Raw genomic sequence first — 23173 nt, forward strand, 5'->3', positions numbered from 1 at the left:
GAATATACAGTAACTCTTATGAGAGGAATAAAGGAACTGCTGCAAGTCATTAGAGAATAAACTTTTTATACAGAGGTTGTTTGTGGGGTCCACTCACCATGGAATAATGTCTTCCATAATAATAATGGTGGCTATAATAATTATCACTGTTGCTTATATAATAGGGGTTGTGGCCGTTGTTATAGTTCCTGTAATGAGCATTCTTTATTTATTTATTTTTAAAAAAAAAAACATTAAAAACATATATCTATACTAGCTATAATATTGAAAAATCTATATCGGTCTCGTAATAAATTTTTACAGAGTTGTTATGGGCTTTAAAAGGGTCATAATGGACCATTAACAACAATTATTAGTCTTTTTTACATAATTGCCTTTACAACTACATGATATATAACGGTTGCCACTGTTATGCGAATACCAGAGATACATCAGAACTAAGGTCTAAGATAAGTCAGAGCCGGTTCAGGGCATAAAACTAAGCTTTGGGGTTGTATAGGCGAATGATGATCATCCGATTCGACAACTATAATGTTCCAAGGCCCCAGACGGTATGACCCGAGGCTGAGTTAGTATGTCCGAGGGTCAGAGCGGAATCCTGAATTGCTCCGAGGCTGAAGGTGTCAGCTCAGAGTTATCTAGGGCCGAGGTACACGGTTAAGGACTCAGACCAGGATCCACTAATGAAGAAGGCTGTGAAGTGTCCCACTATCACACGACTAGGGACAGTTACTCAACCGCCCACTTCTACATGACTATACAATGATTGGGTGGCCGAATCATCCGCATGATGGGGTTAAGACCTTAAGACGCGTCGAGTTATGTGGACATGCCCGTCCTAAGCATGAGGGTATATATAGCATCTTGTGAAAAGGAAATGGGTAGGCAATAGTTCGCACTCTCCCTCTACAATCCAACTTAGACCCAGATTCCCTTGACCTGACTTAGGCATCGGAGGGTCCCCTGTTTAAGCCAGGGTCTCCTTTGCTCACTATTGTTGTGCAGGTTCAGGGCTCTGAAGCAACTTCGAGTTCAGAGATTCGAGCGGAGAGTCATCCAGATTTCGTCAGCAACATTTTTGGCGCCGTCTGTGAGAATCTGTTACAAAAAGTCAATTTCATATTCGTAAGCACAATGGCAAGAGGAAAGAAGAAATTTGCAGCTATGGAACCGAAGTCGAATGAACAAACTCGGTCTTCTTTGTTACTTCACACCGAGTCAGCTCCCGGGCTGTCCCAGTGCTCCCATAATCGGGCAAGTAAATATCGAGCAATGCAAAACGAAATCCAAGCCCTATGCGATGAAATCAATCAGATGAAGTAACAACAGGAACAACATCCACCTCCTGTTCAGGAGGGGATAGGACCGGTGGTGGAAATCGAGCCCGCACCGCAAAGTACGAGGCCTGAAGGGTCACAAAATCAGTCTGCTCGGATTCCAGTTTTGGTCCAAGCTCCTCCGCCAACTCAAAATCAAGCTCCGATTCGGAACACAGTGTCTCGTGTTCCGACATATGTTTCGGTCACCTCAGCCCTGGCACCAACAGATCTCCGTCATGAGTTGGAGAGAAGAAGGGGAATAAGAACACCCGATGTAGATGCTCCGACGGAGACGGTGGCCTAAAACAGAGATCCGTGGGAGGCACGATTCGCGGAACTCAGCAACCAGGTTCTGAAATTGCAAAAGAACCAGCAGCCATCATCTATTCTCGCCGCCGTTCAGGCAATGATGGAAGGGACCGAACCTCCCTTCACCTCTGCAATCATGAGTAAGGGAATGCCGTAGAGGTTTCAGATACCTCCCATCATCCAGTACTCTAGATCAGGCCACCCGTCCGAGCACGTAGAGGCTTATCGGTTGTGGATACAAATCCAGACAGCAACGGACGCGATGATGTGCAGGGGTTTCTCAATCACGCTCACAGGATCCGCTCGGAGTTGGTATCAGCAACTCAAACCCAACTCCGTTGGTTCCTTTGCAGAGCTCAGCAGATTATTCCTTACCCAATTTATAAGTGGTAAGAAGAGTCAGAAGAGGACTACCCATTTGTTCACTATTAAGCATGGGCCTAAGGAGTTGTTGAAAGACTTTATTGCCCGCTTCAACGAGGAAGCATTGCAGGTGGAGAACTACGACACCAAGATGGCACTCTTCGCCATGTTCACCGGCCTGAATGAGGGGAAGTTCACCTTCTCCATTGGAAAGAATCCTCCGAAGACATTAGCCGAGCTCGTCACTAGAGCTCAAACATACACTAATGCCGAAGAGTTTTCCAACTTTCGCAAAAACATTCAAGCAACAGAGCCGCCAAACAAGGGGAAGAGGTCGAGGAATGAAGAACCCCAGTCGTCCGGTAAAAAATCGGACAACCGCGCTCCTCATGATCGTCGTCCGAGCAGAAAACCTGAGGGCAAATTTCTTTCCTACACTCCCCTCAACACATCCACAAAACAAATACTGCTGGACATTAGAGGCCAGAAGCTCCTAAATTGGTTTGTTTGCATGAAGGCAGACCCAGATCATCGAGACAAGCGCAAGTATTGTCGTTTCCATCGTGATCATGGCCACTGCATGGATCTCAAAGATGAGATCGAGACCCTTATTCGTAAGGGTCATCTGCGCCGATATACCAAGGAAGAGAGAACAACTCGAAGAGAAGAACGAGAGCAGCCGAGTAATACTGTACAAGAGCCGGCTGAAATTCGTACCATCTTTGGTGGTTCATCCGATGGAGGAGACTCACACAGGGCCCGTAAAGCCCATTATCAAAAATCTAATCCGGAACATTACGTCCACATGATCAAGAAATCGAGCAAAGAACTCCGGGTCAGCCCGTGTAGTCTGACCTTCACAGAAGATGATGCGCGTGAAATTCAGCATCGGCATGATGACGCCTTAGTAGTGACCATGACCATAACCAACCACAAAGTGTACCGCATTCTGTCGATACTAGAAGCTTGGATGACATTATCTACTCCGAAGCTTTTGAAAGAATAGGGATTCCAAGGTCGTGCCTCAGACCTATGAAGACCCCCTTGCACGGCTTTGCTGGAGAAAGGGTGATCTCTAAAGGAGCCATCTCCCTCCCTGTGACCGAGAGAGAAGGACGACACCAAGTCTCCCTCCTGGTGGACTTCCTCGTCGTTAATGTGTCCTCAGTGCATAACGTCATCCTGGGCAAACCTTCTCTCAATGCAATAAGGACATCGTCTCCACTTACCATCTGATGATGAAGTTTCCCCCCGAGGGTGGAATAGGTTACCTCCAAGGCGATCAGCGCGAGACTCGAAAATGTTATGTAATAGCGGTAAAGAAAGGGTCAGTGAAACAAGCCCTCACCATTAACATCCTCGATCCCAGGGGACATACAGAGGACTCATTTGTAGAAGACTTGGAGGCAGTACCTCTCGACAAGACAGATCCGAGCAAAACCGTTCAGCTCGGAACATCGTTGAATTCCGAACAATGGTCTGAAATGTTGGCTTTCCTTCAGTAATACAGAGACGTCTTAGCATGGTCACATGAAAACATGCCAGGGATCTCCACTGATGTCATAGTTCACAGGCTTAATGTGGACCCGGATCACAGACCTATGAAACAAAAGAGGATACCGTTCGACACCAAACGGTACGAAGCCAATCTGGTGAGGTCTTCAAACTGCTCAGTGTTGGCTTCATCGAAGAGGTACACTATCTAGATTGGATCGCAAATTTGGTCATTGTCAAGAAAGCTAATGGGAAATTGTGGGTTTGTGTGGATTACTCAGATTTAAACAGGGCCTGCCCAAAGGATAGCTTTCCCCTGCCTCGGATCGATCAGCTGGTAGATAGTACAGCGGGGCACGAACTACTCTCCTTCCTGGACACCTATTCAGGGTATAACCAGATCACGACGCATCCTCCAGATAGGCAGAAGACCACATTCGTCACAGACAATGGACTCTATTGTTACCGGGTCATGCCGTTCGGCTTAAAAAATGCTAGGGTCACGTATCAGAGATTAGTGAATCAGATGTTCGCCAAACAGATCAGACGTTCTATGGAGTTTTATGTAGACGATATGCTTGTTAAGAGTACCAAGGCGTCGAACCACCTAGCGGATCTCGGAGAAACCTTCTCTATCCTCCAAGAGTACCAGATGAAACTGAATCCCGCGAAGTGTGCCTTTGGAGTTGGCTCTGGTAAATTCCTCGGGTTTCAGGTCAGTCAGAGAGGCATTAAAGTAAATCCTGATAAAATCAAAGCGCTCCTCGACATGAGCTCACCTCAGACAGTTAAAGAGATACAATGCCTCACTGGACGAGTAGTAGCACTCGGGCGGTTCATATCCAGAGCCACTGACAAATGCTTCCCCTTCTTTTAGAAGTTGAAGGGTCATAAGAATGCCAAGTGGACATCGGAATATGAGCAAGCCTTCTAGCAGTTGAAGTAGTACTTGGGCTCACCGCCCCTACTATCCAAGCCCGAAGAAGGAGAGCCCTTATTCTTGTACCTTGCAGTCTCGGCCTCAGCCGTCAGCTCGACTCTAATTAGAGAGGTGGGGGGCAAACAGCACCCTGTGTACTATGTGAGTAAAGTGATGGTACCTACGGAAACAAAGCACCTGACTCTGAAAAAGTTGGCACTCTGTCTCGTTGTCTTGGCTCGGAGGTTACGCCTGTACTTCTAGACCCATTTCACTATTGTATTGACCGACTCTCCCCTTAGGCAAGTCCTCCAGAAGCCCGAAGTGTCGGGTCGGCTAACTAAGTGGGCGATCGAACTCGGGGAGTTCGATATCCAGTTCCAACCGAGGACCGCGATCAAGGGCCAAGCTGTGGCTGACTTCATTGCAGAGTTCACTACCCCAACCGAGGAGGGGATCAGCCCCGAAGGGGAGATGGTTTCTTCACCTGTTCCTCCAAGCAATCAAGAGACAGTATCAAAGTCGTGATGGATTCTCTGTGTGGATGGGTCGTCCAATGCCAAGCATGACGGGGCAGGAATTGTCCTGGTCACACCTGATTCTACCTCCATCCAGTATGCGATCAGACTCGGTTTCAAGGCCTCTAACAATGAGGCAGAGTATGAAACTCTCCTGGCTGGACTCAGACTAGCGATCAGTCTACGGGTCCAATCTCTCAAAGTACGATGTGATTCTCAGCTGGTAGTGAATCATATCTCCATCAAATATGAAGCTAAGGAGACTCGGATGGTGGCTTACCTGACCAAAACAAGGAAACTGATAGAAAGGTTCTTGAGTTGCACTATCAGTTAGATTCCTAGGGCAGAGAATTCTTGGGCCGACGCCCTAGCGAAGCTAGCCTCGGCCACGAAAGGAAAGATCCCGCGAGTCATTCCCGTGGAGTTCATAGAACATCCGAGCATTGACCAAATAGAGAAGAAAATGGTCAACCCAGTAGGAGACACTCTGAGCTGGATAGATCTGATTTACAACTACCTCACATTTAGTGAGGTCTCCTCGGACAAGTTGGAGGCTAGGCGCCTGAGGGTGAGAGCGGCATGGTATGTAGTCTTGGACGGGATCTTGTATAAAAATGAACATTCGTAGCCCTACCTCAGGTGTCTCCGACCCGATGAAGCAGACTACGTGATTCGGGAGATTCATGAAGGCATCTGTGAAAATCACTCTGGTGGTTGGGCCCTGGCTCTGAAAATACTCCGCCAAGGACATTTCTGTCGACCATCAGGGAGGACTCGAAAAACTATGTTCAAAGGTGCGACAAGTGTCAACGGTATGCGACCGAGCTGAGGTGACCTGCGAAAGAAATGACTCCCATGAGTGGACCATGGCCGTTTGCTCAAAGGGGGGATTGACATTATCGGACCTCTGCCCACAGGGAAAGTGCAGGTCGAGTTCGCTATTGTCGCAGTTGACTACTTCACTAAGTGGGCCGAAGCTGAGCCCGTCGATAAAATCATAAAGCAGAAAGTGGTTAGTTTTGTATGGATGAACATCATCTACCAATTTGAAATCCCTCGCACTATCGTATCTGATAATGGCAGGTAGTTCGATAACGACAGGTTCCGAGGCATGTGTCGGGGGCTCGGCATTTCAAACATATATTCTTCGCCTCAGCACCCACAATCCAATGGACAGGTGGAGGCAGTTAATAAAGTCATCAAGCACCATCTCAAAACAGAATTAGAAAAAGCGAAAGGTAACTGGGCTGAGGAGCTCTCATTCGTCCTTTGTGCTTATAAGACTACGACTTAGTCATCTACTGGAGAAACCCCATTCTCACTTTCCTACGGTTCGGAGGCGATGGTGCCGGTTGAAATTGGCTTCCCTACAGCTCGGGTAAGGAATTATTAGGAAAATCGGAATACCGAGCAGATTGCAGTTAACCTAAACCTACTTGAGGAAGCTAGAGATATCTTCAGACTCCGGGTTGCCACTCGGCATCAACAGGTGGCACGATTCTACAATGCTAAGGTCAAGACTAGGTGTTTCTGTTCAGGAGACTTAGTCCTTTGCCAAGTCTTCCAGATCATTGCAGAGCCGGGGGCTGGGGTACTCGGACCCAATTGGGAGGGGCCATAGCGTGTGGTCCGATCAACCAAGCCTGGCTCCTACCACTTAGAGGATCTCGAAGGCCTTCAGCTCCCCCACCCCTAGAACGCCGAGCACCTAAAAGTCTACTACTCCTGATGTAATAGCCGTTGAAGGCCCTCAATAAGTGTACATCTCTTAGCGACTAGCCTTTAAGGCTTTCAATAAAATCTATGTCTCTTCGTATCTACCTGAACGAATTATCGACTAATGAAAAGTTACCTTTCACAAGCAAGGGCCGACTTAACGGACTGATTCCTTAAAGAAGGGGTTAGTACGTTATCCCACGAAAGCTCGCCAAGGCATCCCTTCGCATTCAGAGGAAAAGCCTATGGATGACCCGACTCCTCAGTAAAGGAGTCGGCTCATCATCCGACTGACGGATCTACTAAAAAGCTACTCGCCATTCGTGGGAGGAATCTACCCCCCAGGGGGCCGGTCTCGTTAATTTTAACATCACAGAATTCTATAAAACAGCATTGGGGTGAGCTCACCCGCTAAGGAATCGGTTCGGCAATCGACAACTTAACATCTAACAATCATCATCCAAAAAATTAATTATGATTTAACATCTAACAATCATCATCCAAAAAATTAACTATGATTTAACATCTAACGATCATCATCCAAAAAATCAACTACCGCGCCCTCTTCAGAGGGTCAAAAAATATATCATCCATCAGATTATCCATCAAAAGATAAGTCTAGAAGAGTTATAAAAAAAAAGGAATGTATTAAAAAGAAGGAATGTCAGAAGCTATTCAGTCAGAGGAGGAGGAGCTTGAAAGGCAGCGGCTTGGTTAGGGCAAGCGTCTCTAGCTGGCTTCTCCCCTGCGTCCCCGGGTAGCAGAGGCTTAAGGTTGAGGTCCTGATAGAGCTCTTGGACCGCATCAATGCAAGTGTCGAAGCCGCAGTTATAGAACTTGGTGGCTTCGGTGGTCCTCTCCTCTGAGGACTTGAACGCATCCACGACAGTTGTCACCACCAAGGCCAGGAAGGCCTCGTCTTCAGCCAGCTGAGCCTCCTTCGCTAGGGTGACCACTCGGTGCTACTCTTCCGCCGCCTCTGCTTTGGTCCGCTCCAGTACGTCCCCCAATCGAGCATTCTCCTTAGCGAGCGAATCGGCATGGGCCCTGGCTTGGGAGAGTTCGGCTGTAGCGGCAGCGCATCGGGCTTCAAGATCGTTCTCGACCCCCTTTAGTTGTATCTCGTAGGCCTTTCCATCGTCAAGTTGCCGGCGTAGTTCCGCCTACTCCATCCGGAGAAACGCAGCCTCGTCTCGAAGGGTCACAATCTAGCTCCTAAGGGTCCCTATATCCGCATCTTTCTGCGCAAAATCCCTCAACCTCTCTCGGGTCAAAAGGAGCCTCGGGACGGACTGAATCAAAGTAAGAGAATGAGCATACAGACGCAACAGAAGAAACCAAAGGTAAGAAAGGTTGGTAGAAATACCCGATAGAATACGGAGGCTATATCGTTGATGGAGGACTCATCCGACTTATTGAGAAGGGTAGCTATCTCCTCCTCCGGGGCATGTTTAGCAACCTAGCGAACCAAGCACGATATGTGATAACCCAGCTGAAACCTCTCTCCACTTATTCCAACCTGAACCGACCCGGTCGCTCCCTTACCACGGGCTTGCTGCCTGCTGAGGCCTGGGCCTCAGCTCTGGGATTATCTCTGACCTCGGGAGGGGAGAGCATTACGTCTATCATCCGAATGGCCTCCTCCCGTTAGGATGAAGATGGGATGGCTATGTGGGGCTCGGGGGCTGGGGGAGGCATTTCGGGGACATGAGGGGTGACGATGGGAGGGATCGGAGCTGAAGCGTTATCGACCGTGGCCTCAACCGCGACAGGTGATGAAGTCGGAGCTGCAGCGACAGAAATTAAAGCTAGAGTCAGAGCTGCAGCAAGAGAAATTAGAGTCGATGGGCCTCTGTCATGAAGAGTCGTTTGCCTCTTCCGACTTGCCGTCTTCTTCGCCCATGGTTCAAACCTTAGCATCTCCTCGATGGACGGGGCGACCCTCCTCTTCTGGGATCCGAAGGCCTCGGTCATGCCTGCATACAAAATAATGAATCAATATCCAAGCTGAGAGATTCAGTTCCTTCAAAGTAAAAGAAGGGAAACTTATTGAATGAGGTGGGGAGTGGCTTGGACTTGTAGAGTCCGGACCAATAAAGATTATCGACAGTGATCAGGCCCGACTAGGAGCGTAGGTCTTCCAAGCGTGCCCTGGCCTTGGTGATCTGGTTCTTTTGGCCCGAGGTGAGGAGAGGCGAGCCCCTCGGGAAGTCTACAAAAATGAAAAGAAGGCTCCAGTCAGACCACAACAAATGAGGAAGCATCGCGAGAAGACTATTCAGGATCCGACCTGGAGAGTTGAATCGGGTAGGGACCTGAGTCCTTAGGTTCCCAAGCTCCGCTGCCGACGCCTCCCACTTGCCCGAAGCCCAAAACCACTTATTCTTTCAATCCTCATTTAAGGATGGAAGTTGCAGGACCAGCCCCGAACCCTTGCTGCCGCGAGTCGTGAAGTAATACCACGGCTCTTTGCTATCATGCTTGACCAAGTATAAGCTTCTCAGCTCCTCTGGTATCAGCTCCGGGTTCCCAACTTGGCACCAGATGATGCAAGAAGATATCAAAACCCTACAAACATTGGGAGTAAACTGGGCTGGAGTCAGTCCCAAGTAGGCTGTCAAGGCTCAGACGAAGGGGTGCATGGGAAGTCGAAGCCCACATTGTAGCGCGCAGAAGAAGATCACAACTTCCCCTTTAGCAAGAGCTCCAGCGGTAAAGAGAGACTCTGGCGGCCGTATCTGCACAGAGTCCGGGAATTCGAAATCCGACCAGATCGATCTCATCTGAGACTCAATTAGTATAGAACCTCCTGGGATGGTTTCTGTAACCCGCCCGCTCCCAGGCATCTCTGCACCACCCGCCACCAAGTCTCGGGGGGCTCAGGAGATTTTCTTCCTACCTGTGCGACGTGTCCGAGCCCCTCCTGGGCGGAGGGAAGAGGGGTACTACTTCAAATGGACTTTCGGAGGCCCTTCTTCTATCGTCCGAGCTCCCGGGCTCGGAGTCATCATTAAAGTCATAATCACCTCGGACTATATTTGAATCGTTCGACATCCCGCAGAGGCGAACGAAAGTGGTAAATGAGAAAACAAAAAGGGAGGACTCACCGGCGGTCATTGGGAATCACTTCTGTCGGAAACTACGAGTTGGTCGGAATCACCTTTGTCAGAAATCGCAGTCGTCGGAAATCGCCTCCTCAAGTAACCCACAACAACACAGATTCATAATGCAAAAATGAGAAGCGCTTCCAAGCATTGGGGTTTATATAACCCGTAGAGGATTCTTGCATTAATGGCGAGATATGATGACCGCTGCCGAACAGTTGCAAGCCGACTTCGGAATACACGTGGCCTAATGTCACTGGCTCAAGCACTACTAGGCCGTGTGCCTCTAACATCGGGCTACGAGATCTGAGTAATGGAAGCATCGATCAACCGTCTTCCGTGGCTTACGTGGCGATCCCTCAAAGGTTTTATGACGATTTGAGATCCCAAACGTTGCCACGCGGCCGTTCGAGGATAACCCAGGGACGGGAAACCCTGAGGATGTATCCTTTTCGATATAAAAACCATGATTATAACTGCACGCGTCGGAGATGTAACGAGGGAAACCACTGATCTTCCGCATATACTTACTCTTTGAGTCCGTCTCCGAACTCGGAGAGTATGGGGCTTCTGTTATGGGAAGACCAGAGATACATTAGAGCCGAGGTCTGAGATAAGTTAGAGCCAATTCAAGGCGTAAAACTAAGCTCTGGGGTTGTATAGGCAAAGAATGATCATTCGATTCGATAAATGTAATGTTCCGAGGCCTCAGATGGTATGACCCGAGGCTGAGTTGGTATGTCCAAGGGTCAGAGCAGAATCCCGGATTGCTCCGAGGCTGAAGGTGCCGGTTCGGAGTCATCTGGGGCCAAGGTACTCGGTTAAGGACTTAGACCAGGATCCGCTAATGAAGAAGGATGTGAAGTGTCCCACTATCACACGACCGGTGACGGTTACTCAACCGCCCACTTCTGCACGACTATACAATGACTGGGTGGTCGAATCCTCCACATGATGGGGTTAAGGCCTTAAGACGTGCCGAGTTATGCGGACATGCCCATCCTAAGCATGAGGGTATATATAGCATCTTGTGAAGAGGAAACGGGTAGGCAGTATTTCGCTCTCCCTCTACAACCCAACTTAGACCCAGATTTCCTTGACTTGACTTAGGCATCAGAGGGTCCCCTATTTAAGCCAAGGTCTCTTTTGCTCACCATTGTTGTGCAGGTTCAGGGCTCCGAAGCAACTCGGAGTTCAGAAATCCGAGCGGAGAGTCATCCCAATTTCATCAGCAACAGCCACCATTAACTTTATGTAACCATCTTTACAATATCATAACAGCCTTTGCACGTACCATGTTATGGAATCAGACCCATCTAACGATCATATAGTTAGGCACTGCATGAGCTTAGAAGTTTTGGGTGGTTGTATATTGTTTTTTGTGGATATGGATATGCATGAATTTTGGAGCATCCCAACTTCATATTAGGTCTCATTTACTGTGCATTGGAAGGCACACACAAAACACGGTTGGCCACACACAGGCAATAATCGATAATCAGGTGGATGCCTTTTACCTGCAGATGCATAACTTTTAACAAGCAATTGATGAAATCGCATACAAGCTTGTTTTACACGGAATTGTACAGGAACCAGCCTCATATATCTTCCAATCAAAATCCCCAACTGAGGTTTGTTACAAATGCATCTCAACGTGTTGCCATTTCCTTGTGTTGGGATTGTAGCCATTGGATCTAAGGCCATGTTTCAACTTCCAATAATCCGATCTATTTATATGATGGGACCTAGCATAGATGTACAGGAACATCCAAGTAGAAATGTTCTCAAATTAAAATATTTCAAGGTTTTATCATTAAACACTTTTCCTCTGAGATATGTACCAGCTGTCTTCTTTAACCGTTTGTTTGGTAGGCTGCACACATCCTGTGGGCCCCACTGTGATGTGTGATGGATATCCATGCCATCAATTAGATGTACCCTTCCATGTTGGGAAAAGGACCTAAAAATTAGGCCAATCTCTTACTTTAGTAGGCCACACCATAAGAAACAGTTGAGAATGGATCTCCACCCGCTAAAACCTTCCTGATTGTATATAAGGCCAAGTGATATATGGTTTAGAAATCCATCCCATCCATTGTGTTTTTTCCACTTGGATGAGAGGTCACACAAAATTTCAGGCCATTAAAAAACTCAGGTGAGCCCCACCAAGTACTTTTAGATGTTTTAAGTATGATTTTCCATGGCTTCTGATGGTGTGGCCCACCTGAATTCTAGATACTATTGATTGTTTGTACATCCCATAACCTAGAGGGGACCTATCAAATTCATGGCATGGATGTCCATCACACATCAGGATGGGGCCCATAGAGCTCGACCTCATGGTATCCACAGTTAGTCCATCATATAAGCCGTTTGGATCATTGGAACACATCCAAAATACGTTTAATTTTTCATTATTTAAGTAAATATTGGCGAACTCGTCCGTGATTTATAATGTCCATTAGCACTAATCTCTACTACTAAATAACTCCTTCAAAGTCAATGGCTAAAAACTTCCTACTTATAAGAAACATCACACACATCCTGAATTTTCCATATCCATCTACCTCTGAGATAGGTCTAGAACTGATGTGAGCTGAATATTCCAACATGGTTTTAAGAGCCGACTCGACTTGGATCGACTCATATCTATCTACCACCAATGTCAAGTTGACCCGGGAAATTGAATTGGACTCGTCTAAATCTTAAAACCATGCACTCCAAGCCTTCTTCATCCCATGTATTCACTCAACTTCCATACATCTGTAAGTGAAATTAATTTGCACCATTTTTATTTTTATTTTCAAATAGGATTCTTTTCCATTGAGAGAAGGGAATTCCCTAGCAACAGCAACAGGGAATTATTTTGGGTGTTTATTCAACATCAGCGTCATGGGGGCTACTTCGGTCGAGAGCAAATTAGCCCAATGGTGGAGCGCACCCTCAGCCGGGACAGGTATATCTACTGTTCAGAAAGTTGACCCATGTCTGATCCTCTGGGAAATCTGGAAGTCTAGAAATACGGCTGTTTTTTAAGGGAGACCCACCTCCACAATAGATCTGATAGCTCGAAGTAGGTGGTGACTCTTTGTAACGCCCCGTGTTTTCAGGACCCGAATATATGACTCGTTTCCCAAAAACCCGAATGTTAATCTTAAAGGATGGTCAAATCTACGTATTTTTTTTCTTTTCTTTATCAGAGTAAGCAGATGAGTGTAGAATGGACAAATAAGCCAAAAAGGAAGTTTAAATTTTCATTTAGAATATACAAGTGGTTGCCCATAATGACTTATACAAACCAATGTCCTCATTCTTACGAATACAAAATGACATAATATTACATGTGAAACAAGATACACTACAACAATCTTAAACTGTAAAATCATGTAGCAACCCTTAGCAAATTGATCATGCACCCTTGTCAACTATAGCCTGCTCCTCACCAATATACGGGGCCACCTGCAGTACCTGTACGGTTGTATATTGGATGGATGAGTAGCCAGCTCAGTGTGAATTTCCCTCAAGATTACACACCGCCGAATTAGATAAGCATAGTTATAAAACAATAAAGCAGTCAAAACAATACATGATGCAATCTTTTTAAATGCATGGATGCATGAATGCACATCGGCCTGGGGATGCACATCCAGCCGGACTTGGGCTCGTCACCCATGCAAATCATCGACCTAGAAAAATCATCCAGTCGGACAGGGGTCGATAGTCGGTGGTCTGGGAGCTAGCGAAACGATACCCGGAAGATCCTAAGGGCACGTGCTACAGCATCCAAATTAGCCACCCATCATCGCCAACATGCTATGGATGCATGATTAGCCAAACCATTATTAGTCCAATTACAACCAGCCAATTTAGGTAAGCTCAAGGTCACTACGAGGAGCTCAGAGCCCAGCGTAGGCCGACAGCTCGGGCATAGTGTCCCATTATCACCATCTCCGGTTCATGAGGCTACCACCTTAGGATGTTTAATGGAAAACCGTCGACTAGTGGTCATTCATATTACAACATATAGGGCTTGCCATCGAATGGTTGCACAATATAAAAACATCGAGCCCATATAGGGAAAATACCAGGACAAGGACACATACGGCGATATCAAAGCAAGACACATAAGGCAAATATCAAAATAAGCCACATAGGGCGAGTATCAAAATCATGCGATAAAAGACCATCCTTGAAAACCGTTGGACACAACAACCCTGGATGGTAGGCCCACATCACTGGTTAATTTAAACCACCATTCAATAACCACTAAGCCAAAGGTCCATTACTATCACAACCAGTCAGGTTACATCCCAAGTATGGGTGTACACATATAGGTGGGGGTTTCCCACTGGTGTACCAATTCAAGTTCCATAAGCAGTCCACAAATAATCCACAAGCATGAATAAATATGCAGGATAAACATTAAGCAGGTAATATAGCAATTTAATTCCAACAATTAACACATGTGACTATGAAATGGAGATATCAATTGCAAGTTAAAATAAAAACTATGACTTAAGCTAATGGAAAAATGGAAAGCTCAAGGGGAAGAATCATCACCTTATACTTTGAATCGCCTACCAGTGTCGCTAAGTGCTTGCGCCCTTAGAACCGAACCCTACCATGAATTATAAGGTTATACAATTAGATCCAAGCCTTATACATTGTTTATGGTTAGGATTTTAACCTAGGGTTGGGATCACTTAGGTTTAAGGTTTCACCCTAAGGTTTAGGCTTAGGCTAGATTTGTAGGTTTTGTTTATAGGATTTGAACTCTTATTTTGTATGGTCATGGATGATATTATCAAAGGGAATAATAAGTGAATAAGATTAGTCAAATAAATTGGTTATTAATTTAGAAATATTAACCATGGCTACTATTATATTAAATTACCTAACAACAGCCACGATGGATCATATTGCTAATAATTCCAAAACTATTAGTAATATTAACAATATCCTTAACATTTAGCCAATGTGGCACTAATAGTCATTCTGATGAAAATAAATAGCGTGTCCTAGAGTTAATAATAATATTTTAAGAATGACAAGGTAAAATTTTAACATTTTAATAATGAAGATTTTTATATGAATCAACCAATACCCATATGAATAATCTTCTAATGGTAAGTCATATCTAATTTTAATAACCCAAAAAAAAAAAATGGTAATAACAATAGCGATGATAATTAAAATAAATTAAATCTGGACAAAAAGATGTGGGCTCACCTAGTCAACTCAGTTCGAGTTGAGTTGACTCAGCTCGACACAACCGCCCATCTACTCTCCTTCTCTCTTTCTTTCTTCTTCCCATTTTCTTCTTCTGTTGCAACCAGCCAGCCCCGACCCGACTCGCACCGTTGGACTCAGGGAGTTCAGCCGAGTCGACTCAGCGGTGGCTCTCTCTCTCTTCCTCTACCTGTATCTTCTTCCTCTCTCCTCCTACTTCTCTCTTATTTTTTTTCTCTTCTCTCTTTCTCTCCATCTCCTTCTTCTGTCTGTTTAGGGAGGTCAGACGCTCACAGGCACATCAGGCCCACCTCGTGGTTCGGCCAGACTCGGCACCAGTGCAGCAGTCGTCTTGCACTCTTCTCGACTCGGTGCAACACTAAGCCACGCACCCACCTGCTGAGTCTAATGCCCTTCTTTCATCAGCTTCTCTTTCTCTATAAGCACCATGATTCCATGGGCCACACCTTGATGGTTTTGGATTCGAAATCCGTCACCTCACCAACACCAGCAACAGTGCAAGTTCGGCGGGGAAGACAACCCGGCTTCAATGGCGATTCTTTGACAGCAACTTATTTCTTCAAAATGATGCTACTAGGGGGTTTTAATCTTCTTCACAATGCTTGTAGGAGCTGAAAAATGAAGCTCCATCAGTGTTTTCCCAATGGGTTCGAGCTTGGAAGCTCTCGGCCCAACTCTCTCGAGCGGCTGCACTAACAAGATGGGAGGACGCTGTAGCTGAATCCCCTCTCTTCTACACTTTTCCCTTATCCGTCTAGGCCGTCAGATGAAAAATAAACAGCCAGGATTGAGTTGGCTTACAGCTGTTTCCAAATACAGTTGGCGGAACCAAACCATCTGTGGTTTTCTTTGTTACTGTGGGTAGAAAACCCTGGGGCGGTTTGAAATGGGCGGTAAGGATAGTCTTAAATGAATGGTTGAGATCAAGAGTCTCCACTTCACGCGGATTGCCAACCCGGCAGTTTTCATTTTAAAAAAATCTGGTTTTGTACAGCCCACTTGCGGCAACGATTGTGCCCATGCATGTATATATCAAGGTACGAGGTAGGTGGGTTTTTGTGGGACCCAAACCCTAGATAAGATGGACGGTCCGGATTGTCCATATGGACCGTGCAGGTGGACCACTGATCAAGGGAAACGGATCATTATCCGCCGGCTGCTGCAAATGAGGAGAGAAGGAGACTTTTCTCCTTTTTCTTAGAAAAACACAAGTCAGAGCTCGTCTGACGGTGCAGGGAGTCTGGTGCACCTCGTGTGTAGACTAGTAGTGCATATGTGCACCGTTATGTGGGGTCCGCCATGATGTTTGTGATAAATCCACCCGGTCTACCCTACTTAGAGAGCCCAATCAGAGTCTTTTACCAAAGATGGGGCAGATCCAAGGTCCAGGTGGGCTATACACCAAATTTTTATTTGTTTTTAGCTCTAATTGAAGATTCCAGTTAGTTTGATGGTTGGATCACCTCGAAATTAAATATCGATGGTCAAAAGGATTCTAATGATCCTAAGGTGTGTTCGGGTGTGTTATAGGGGTTGATCTGTAACTCAGGTGGGCCACCCTTTAATCACCGTGGGACAGTGTTCACGTTGAACCAGGAATTCATTCACGTAAAATCTGAACTTGCATGCACGGCTAGGGAAAAAAATCAAGTGGGACCCACAGTGATGCTTGTTAAGAAATCCACTCCATCCACCAATTTTAAAAAATCATGTTTCGCCTAAGGCCAAAATATAAAGCAGATCGTAATCCAAGGTGGGCCACACATTTGCAAGAATGAGTGAGTGAAATTCACACGTCAAAACCTCCTATGTGAAGCAAGAGAGGCTACTGTATATACCGATCTTCATTTATAATTTACAAATTTACCCTTTTTCATGGTTATACCATCTACCACATGTAACTCCCAACTGCACCGTCTAAATAATACGAAACTTCACCGTTGTTTGTTATTTTTCATGCTCTTTCATTCACCGCAGTTTGGGCTCCGATCTCTCTAGAATGTCCAAGATGCTTTTTCGATGGCTAAGTCTTTTTTAAATTTAAAATAACATTTGTACATATTTCATTGACGAGCAACTCGGTAGTATAAACTTAAATCCGAGGATCTTCATAATGACTACTTTACCCTAATATTCAGATGGCCCATTTGGCGGATCCAAACCTGATGGATAGCCAGATGACTTGTTAAAAATAAAGAAACTTTACTGTTAGCACTTTGACCATGTATATAGGTGGATGTACGGTCAATTTTGTAAATGGATGGACATAAAACGAGTTTCTGTAGTGATTAAGGGTAGGACATATATATCGTTAGATTTGAATGACTTATTCACATGTATAAGTTCCTCAGACTATAATTCTAATGGTGGGTTAAGCATATTCCTATGGGGTGAACAAGATGAACAGATTAAAATCTCGATCTGATAAACGTACATACGGATGCAGAGGTCAAGTAGTTGATTTACTGTGATCTAAGGCCTGAAATTCGACGTGTACGGTTAATTTCTGGTAATTAGGCATAGTATAAAATTTTGCATTAAACAGATAGTGAAAACCACATTATCTAGAATCAAGTGGCCTAAGCAATGGCGTTTTTGTAATTATTACTGATATGAGGGTTTTGTGAAATCTAATGGCTCCACATGGTTTTAGGCGTGCTTCTAAGCAATTCTTAGAAAAGAATGTATATCTAAATTGTTATGGATAGGGAGTTATTTGTCAATTCCTTTAAGGGAAGACACGTACGTTAGATCTCATGACAAAGAGTCTTACCTTGAAGTCTACGGTCAGACAGCTTCATCTATGAAAGAAGATCATTCCCAATGCATGGTTCAATTTTTGTTGGGGAATGGATGTAGGGTTAGGATAGCTAAGTTGGTGCCGTACACATGTACGTATCAAGTTAAAGTTCATGGTAACACTCGAGGACTTTCAATACTCGGGTATTGAAAAGTTCGAAGTGTTACACTCTCCTTAATCAGTGGATTCAATCTGGGGGCTAGGCTTTCCCCCAACAGTGTCTCCAACATGGGGGACATCTTCTCCCACCTTCAGAGGGAGTTCGGTTTTGATTCTTATGGTAGTGAAATGGTACAAACCAGACAAAGTTGGGCAAAGATTAATGTGGACGGGTCAGCCAAGGGCAATCCAGGTAAATCGTATGGAGGGGACCCATGCAGAGGAGACCAATGAGAGTTTCTCTTCGCTTTCTTAGAAGGTTATGGGGTAGGTTCTAACGTTAATGCAGAGCTTCATGCAGTTCATGATGGTTTGTCTAAAGTGGTTGTGAAGTCCAACTCACAGCTGGTGCATGGTTAGTGTTCTGAAGGGAGCTTTCATCCCAAGTTGGAAATGGGAGTATTGGATCTCCAAGATAAAGAGGCTCAAGCTTCGAGGGCAATTTGAGTTTGCCCATATTTTCAGGGAAGGTAACGCGCCGATAGATGCCATGGCTCGTAAGGGTAGCGACAGTGAATTCTCTTTCTTTGGTGGTTTGTCTCGCCAACCTCCCAGCTCAGGTCAGAGGATTCCTATTCCTTGACAAGGTGGGGTTGGGAGCTATCAGGGAAGTATGGTTGATTGATGGGCAGTGGCTAGTTTTTGGTTTTGGGTTGGGTTCCCCTCCCTCCTTAGCGGGGTTTTGTGTTTTCCCAGGGTCTTCAGTTTCTTTTTTTGGTTCAGTTATGATAGGTTTCCCCCAGGTTCTTTTAATCCTTAGAGGAGCCCAAATGTAATTTTCTATATATATATATATATATATATATATATATATAGGGAAAAGGTACTATACAATCCACCGTATTATACCTTCCATAAGGTCAAGTGCTGGCAGCACATTATTCGTCGAATGGTAAAAGTTTTAAACAATGGGGAGATTTTATAGGAAACCGAAGAAACACGCGCGGCGTGGATTAGATACTAAAATAGCTAGAAACGTTATTGAAGTGATGTCACCAAGCTCCGTGGGCCCCACCATGATGTATGTTTTATATCCACACCTTTTATCCATCTGGAGAGATCATTTTAGGGCAATATGCAAAGAATGAGTTAAATCCAAAGCTCCAGTGGACCCAACATAGAAAATAGTGGGGATAGTGAGGCCCACCATTGAAAACTTCTAAAGGCCACGAAAGTTTTAGATCAAGCTGATATTTGTGTTTTCTCTTATTTCATGTCTTTTTTAACTTTTGAACAGGTTGGATTTCAAATAAACATTATGGTGGGCCTTGGGATAGTTTCAATGGTGGCCACTGTTTTCTGTGGAGGGTCCACTATAGATTTTTATCTGCCTCATTCTTTGACTCATACCCTAAAATGATATTTCAAAATGGATGGACGGTGTGGATACAACACACACATCATAGTGGGGCTCACAGAACTTGGTGACATAGCTTCAGTAGCAGACTCGCTACTCAACTATGCATACATGTACTTCCAGATTAAAAGGGAAAGCGGATTGGCTGGTTAGCAAGTTTTTTTGGTCTAATCATGAGGTATGTGTTATATATATCCAAACCGTCCATCCATTTGGTGAGCTCATTTTAAGGCTTTGGACAAAAAATAAAGCAGATCTAACTATCAATTGGACCACACTACAAAAAGCAGTGTGAGATTGAACGTCTACCATTGAAACCCTTTTTGGTTCATAGAAGTTTTGGATCAGTATGAAATTTTTTTTCCCTCTTCATTCAGGTCCTTTTGACCTTATGAACAGATTGGATAGAAAATAAACGTTATGGTAAACCGTACAAATTTTTCAACGGTGAAAATCATTATCTCCGCTGCTATTTGTGGTGTGGTCTAGATGATCTTTGGATATGATTCATTTTTTGAATAATGCTCTAAAATGATCTCTAAAAATAGATGAATCGTGTAGATATAATAAATACATCAGTGTGGGCCCATGTAACTTTGATCTCCTTTAAACTGTTCGCTGGAGGAGCATCAGTGCTCGTCTCACACGACACATACCTACAGCAGCTATATGATTGGTCTGAGGGACACTAGCCAATCCCAATCCACTTCCATTAGAACGCGAATTGCATCCTACCACCTCCCAGACGGTAATCCGTCCGGGCAGGGCTCTGTGAGGCCCAACATGGTGTAAGTGTTTTATATCCACGCCGTTCAACGATTTTCTCAAATCATTTTAATATATGAACCAAAAAATGAGGCAGGTCCAAGGCTTAAGTGGACCACAAGGTGGGGATTGAACGTCCGCCATTAGAAACTTCTTACAAGCTGGAGAAGTTTGGGATCAAGCTGATATTTGTGTTTTCACTTCATCCATGTCTACATGACCTTATGAATAGGTTGGATGGTAAAAATTCAATAACAACTTATTTTTCCCTATATAACCATTACAGTGCGCCCTAGGAGTTTGTAACGGTAGAAATTCAATAACAATTGTTTTCCCATGGTGTGGTCCATCTGAGATTCAGATATAACTTATTTTAGGTGTAAATCCCTTAAATTATATTTCAAAATGGATGGATGGCATGGATAGAAAATATACATCATGGTGGGGTCCACATAGGACCAGTTTTGTTTCTCTAATTTTCCTATAAAATCTCCCCGTTGTTTAAAACTTTTAGCATCCGACCTTATGGAAGGTATAATACGGTCGAGTTTATAGTACCTTTTCCCATATATATATATATATATATATATATATATATATATATATATATATATATATATATGTATACATATGTATGTATATATATATGTATACATATGTATGTATATATATATGTATACATAGTATAGTTATGGAAGGTATAATATGGTCAATTTATATATATATGTATACATATGTATGTATATATATATGTATATATATATATATATGTATAATATATATATGTATATATATATATATATATATATATATATGTATATATATATATGTATAATATATATATATGTATAATATATATACATACATAATATATTGAGTTTATATATATATGTATACATATGTATGTATATATATATATATGTATATATATATATATATATGTATACATATGTATGTATATATATATGTATACATATGTATGTATGTATATATATATGTATACATATGTATATATATAATACGGTCGAGCTTATAGTACCTTTTCCCATATATATATATATATATATATATATATATATATATATATATATATATACATACATACATATATATATATATGTATATGTATATATATATATATATACATATGTATGTATATATATATATATACACATATGTATGTATATATATATATACACATATGTATGTATATATATATATCTATAGATATATATAGATATACATATATATATACATATAATTATATATACATATGTATACATATATATATATACATACATATGTATACATATATATATACATACATATATATATATATATAAATATATACATAAATATATATATATATATATGTAAGGGTGGGCCTTACATGGGACCCACTTGGTCCATCATTGGACTTAGCAAATAAATAATATATATATATAGATTCGAGAAGCCCCTTCGGAACGCCGGGGGGGGGGGGGGGACCACTCCCAAATAGCACCCAAGCCTGACCGATCAAGGACGAGGTCACCACGGGACAGTAAGGGAAGGTCAGCGACCTTAGTGCTTGAATGTATAATTTGCAACAATTCCATTTATCTAACAGAGCTTAAATTACAATTAGATATGATTGAGTGTATTAGGTTGCAATTAGAATCATTTCAATGTAATTAGGGTTTGAGAGCAAGTTGCTCTCAAATACTTTCAGCCTAATATCATTTTGTTTGTGAGCAAGTTGTTCCATGATCTCCTTCCATTCATCTTTCTAGTATTCGTTATCTCTTTCTAGTACAATTGACAGACATCTTCACCAAAGGACTATCTTCTACACAACTTTCATTCTTCGAATAGAGCTTAGATTGTGATTAGATATGATTCAGTGTATTAGATTGTGATTACAATCATTCTAATGTAATTAGGACTTGATTAGGCTATGTTGGTATGATTGAGTTTGATTAGTATTGTAATTGATTGAAATATATTTCTAGAGCTCATCTCTCCTCTATATATTTAAAGCCTCCTATCAATGAAATACAAGGAAGAATTCTCTTTATTATATATCAACTTCTTTAAGGAGAGCATTGCACTAAATATTAAACTATTCTAAGAATCATCAATCAAATGACATACATGAAATACCTATCATGAACATCCCCTCATGGTCAAAAAATCCAATCAATGTGGTGTAAATGTCAAGGGAAAGGGTCATCTACATTCATGATTTATCAATGAATCATCAGATAATTAATCTTTTGGATCCGGCCCACCTAGTTTAAAACTAGGGTTAGTGCATGCCATTGTTTAAAAATGAGAAAAGTAGAAAATAAAAAGTCAATCCAACTCATCCAAGTTGACTCAACTCAATCAGTTTGAAAACTAGCTAGATTAGATCATCAGTCCCATTTTGGAAAAATTAAAAATGATTCAGCTCGACAAAACTATGAAAAAATTCAAACTCGAAAAAAATGCAGGAAAAGAAAAAATTCATGAAACTCAAGGAATATATATGACTCAAGAATATTTACATATTATTATATATTGTATTGAATATTGTGTACTGGTTTCAATCTTTCTGGGCCACTTCTGATCAAATAAGGAAAATAAATAAAGTATATAAATAATTCTAGGGCTATGTCCCAAGGCCTTTCCATGTATGTTTCTTCATTGGCACCATCACCATCATATGCATGGTGGACCTCAAACAATGATCATCATCTCATCCTCCATAGTCCATATTAAGTGAACCACACTGAGACTTCACAAACTTAGTTTATGTGCTGCATCCGATACAAGCCTATAACATATATATCCACACACCTAGAATTCATTAGAACTCTATAAATAGGATACAAGTACTGCAAGGTAAGACAGGTTTGCTAGCCACACATGGGCCCCCTGTCCACATGTACGTGTGTGGGGTATCCGAACAATGAATTAGGGGACCCACTCTATGAAGATGGTCAGGCTTGAAGATGGACGGCTGGAAATTTTCCTGGACTTTCGAGTCCCACCTGATGAATCGACTAGCTTGATTTTTGTGTATGATGCTCATCTTTGCGGTGGGGACACCTTATAGACTTCTCAGATGTCCCATAGA

General features: G+C 43.2%; 2 protein-coding genes across 2 annotated transcripts; both read left to right on the plus strand.

The window, feature by feature from the left end:
• The first annotated feature begins 1890 nt into the window (after positions 1 to 1890).
• On the plus strand, positions 1891 to 2997 carry LOC131249738 (uncharacterized). The gene has a single exon (XM_058250506.1). The coding sequence runs from the start codon at positions 1891 to 1893 to the stop codon at positions 2995 to 2997; it is 1107 nt and encodes a 368-aa protein (XP_058106489.1).
• A 232-nt stretch (positions 2998 to 3229) lies between these two features.
• Positions 3230 to 7504, plus strand: LOC131249739 (uncharacterized). Its single transcript, XM_058250507.1, has 7 exons — positions 3230 to 3492; positions 3666 to 4200; positions 5257 to 5504; positions 5562 to 5734; positions 5840 to 5934; positions 6412 to 6513; positions 7403 to 7504. Exons 1-7 carry the CDS (start codon positions 3230 to 3232, stop codon positions 7502 to 7504), a joined length of 1518 nt encoding a protein of 505 aa, XP_058106490.1.
• Positions 7505 to 23173: the final 15669 nt, after the last annotated feature.

This window comes from Magnolia sinica, chromosome 6, assembly GCF_029962835.1.
Source record: "Magnolia sinica isolate HGM2019 chromosome 6, MsV1, whole genome shotgun sequence".
Lineage (NCBI taxonomy): Eukaryota > Viridiplantae > Streptophyta > Magnoliopsida > Magnoliales > Magnoliaceae > Magnolia > Magnolia sinica.

Excerpts from the sequence above, each read along its gene's own strand:
- LOC131249738 (XM_058250506.1), top strand. The coding sequence starts at position 1,891 with ATGATGTGCAGGGGTTTCTCAATCACGCTCACAGGATCCGCTCGGAGT.
- LOC131249739 (XM_058250507.1), top strand. The coding sequence starts at position 3,230 with ATGAAGTTTCCCCCCGAGGGTGGAATAGGTTACCTCCAAGGCGATCAG. Across the intron at positions 4,201-5,256 it reads GTAAATTCCTCGGGTTTCAG|ATTCCTAGGGCAGAGAATTC; the intron begins GTCAGTCAGAGA and ends ACTATCAGTTAG. Across the intron at positions 5,505-5,561 it reads CTGAGGGTGAGAGCGGCATG|GTGTCTCCGACCCGATGAAG; the intron begins GTATGTAGTCTT and ends GCCCTACCTCAG.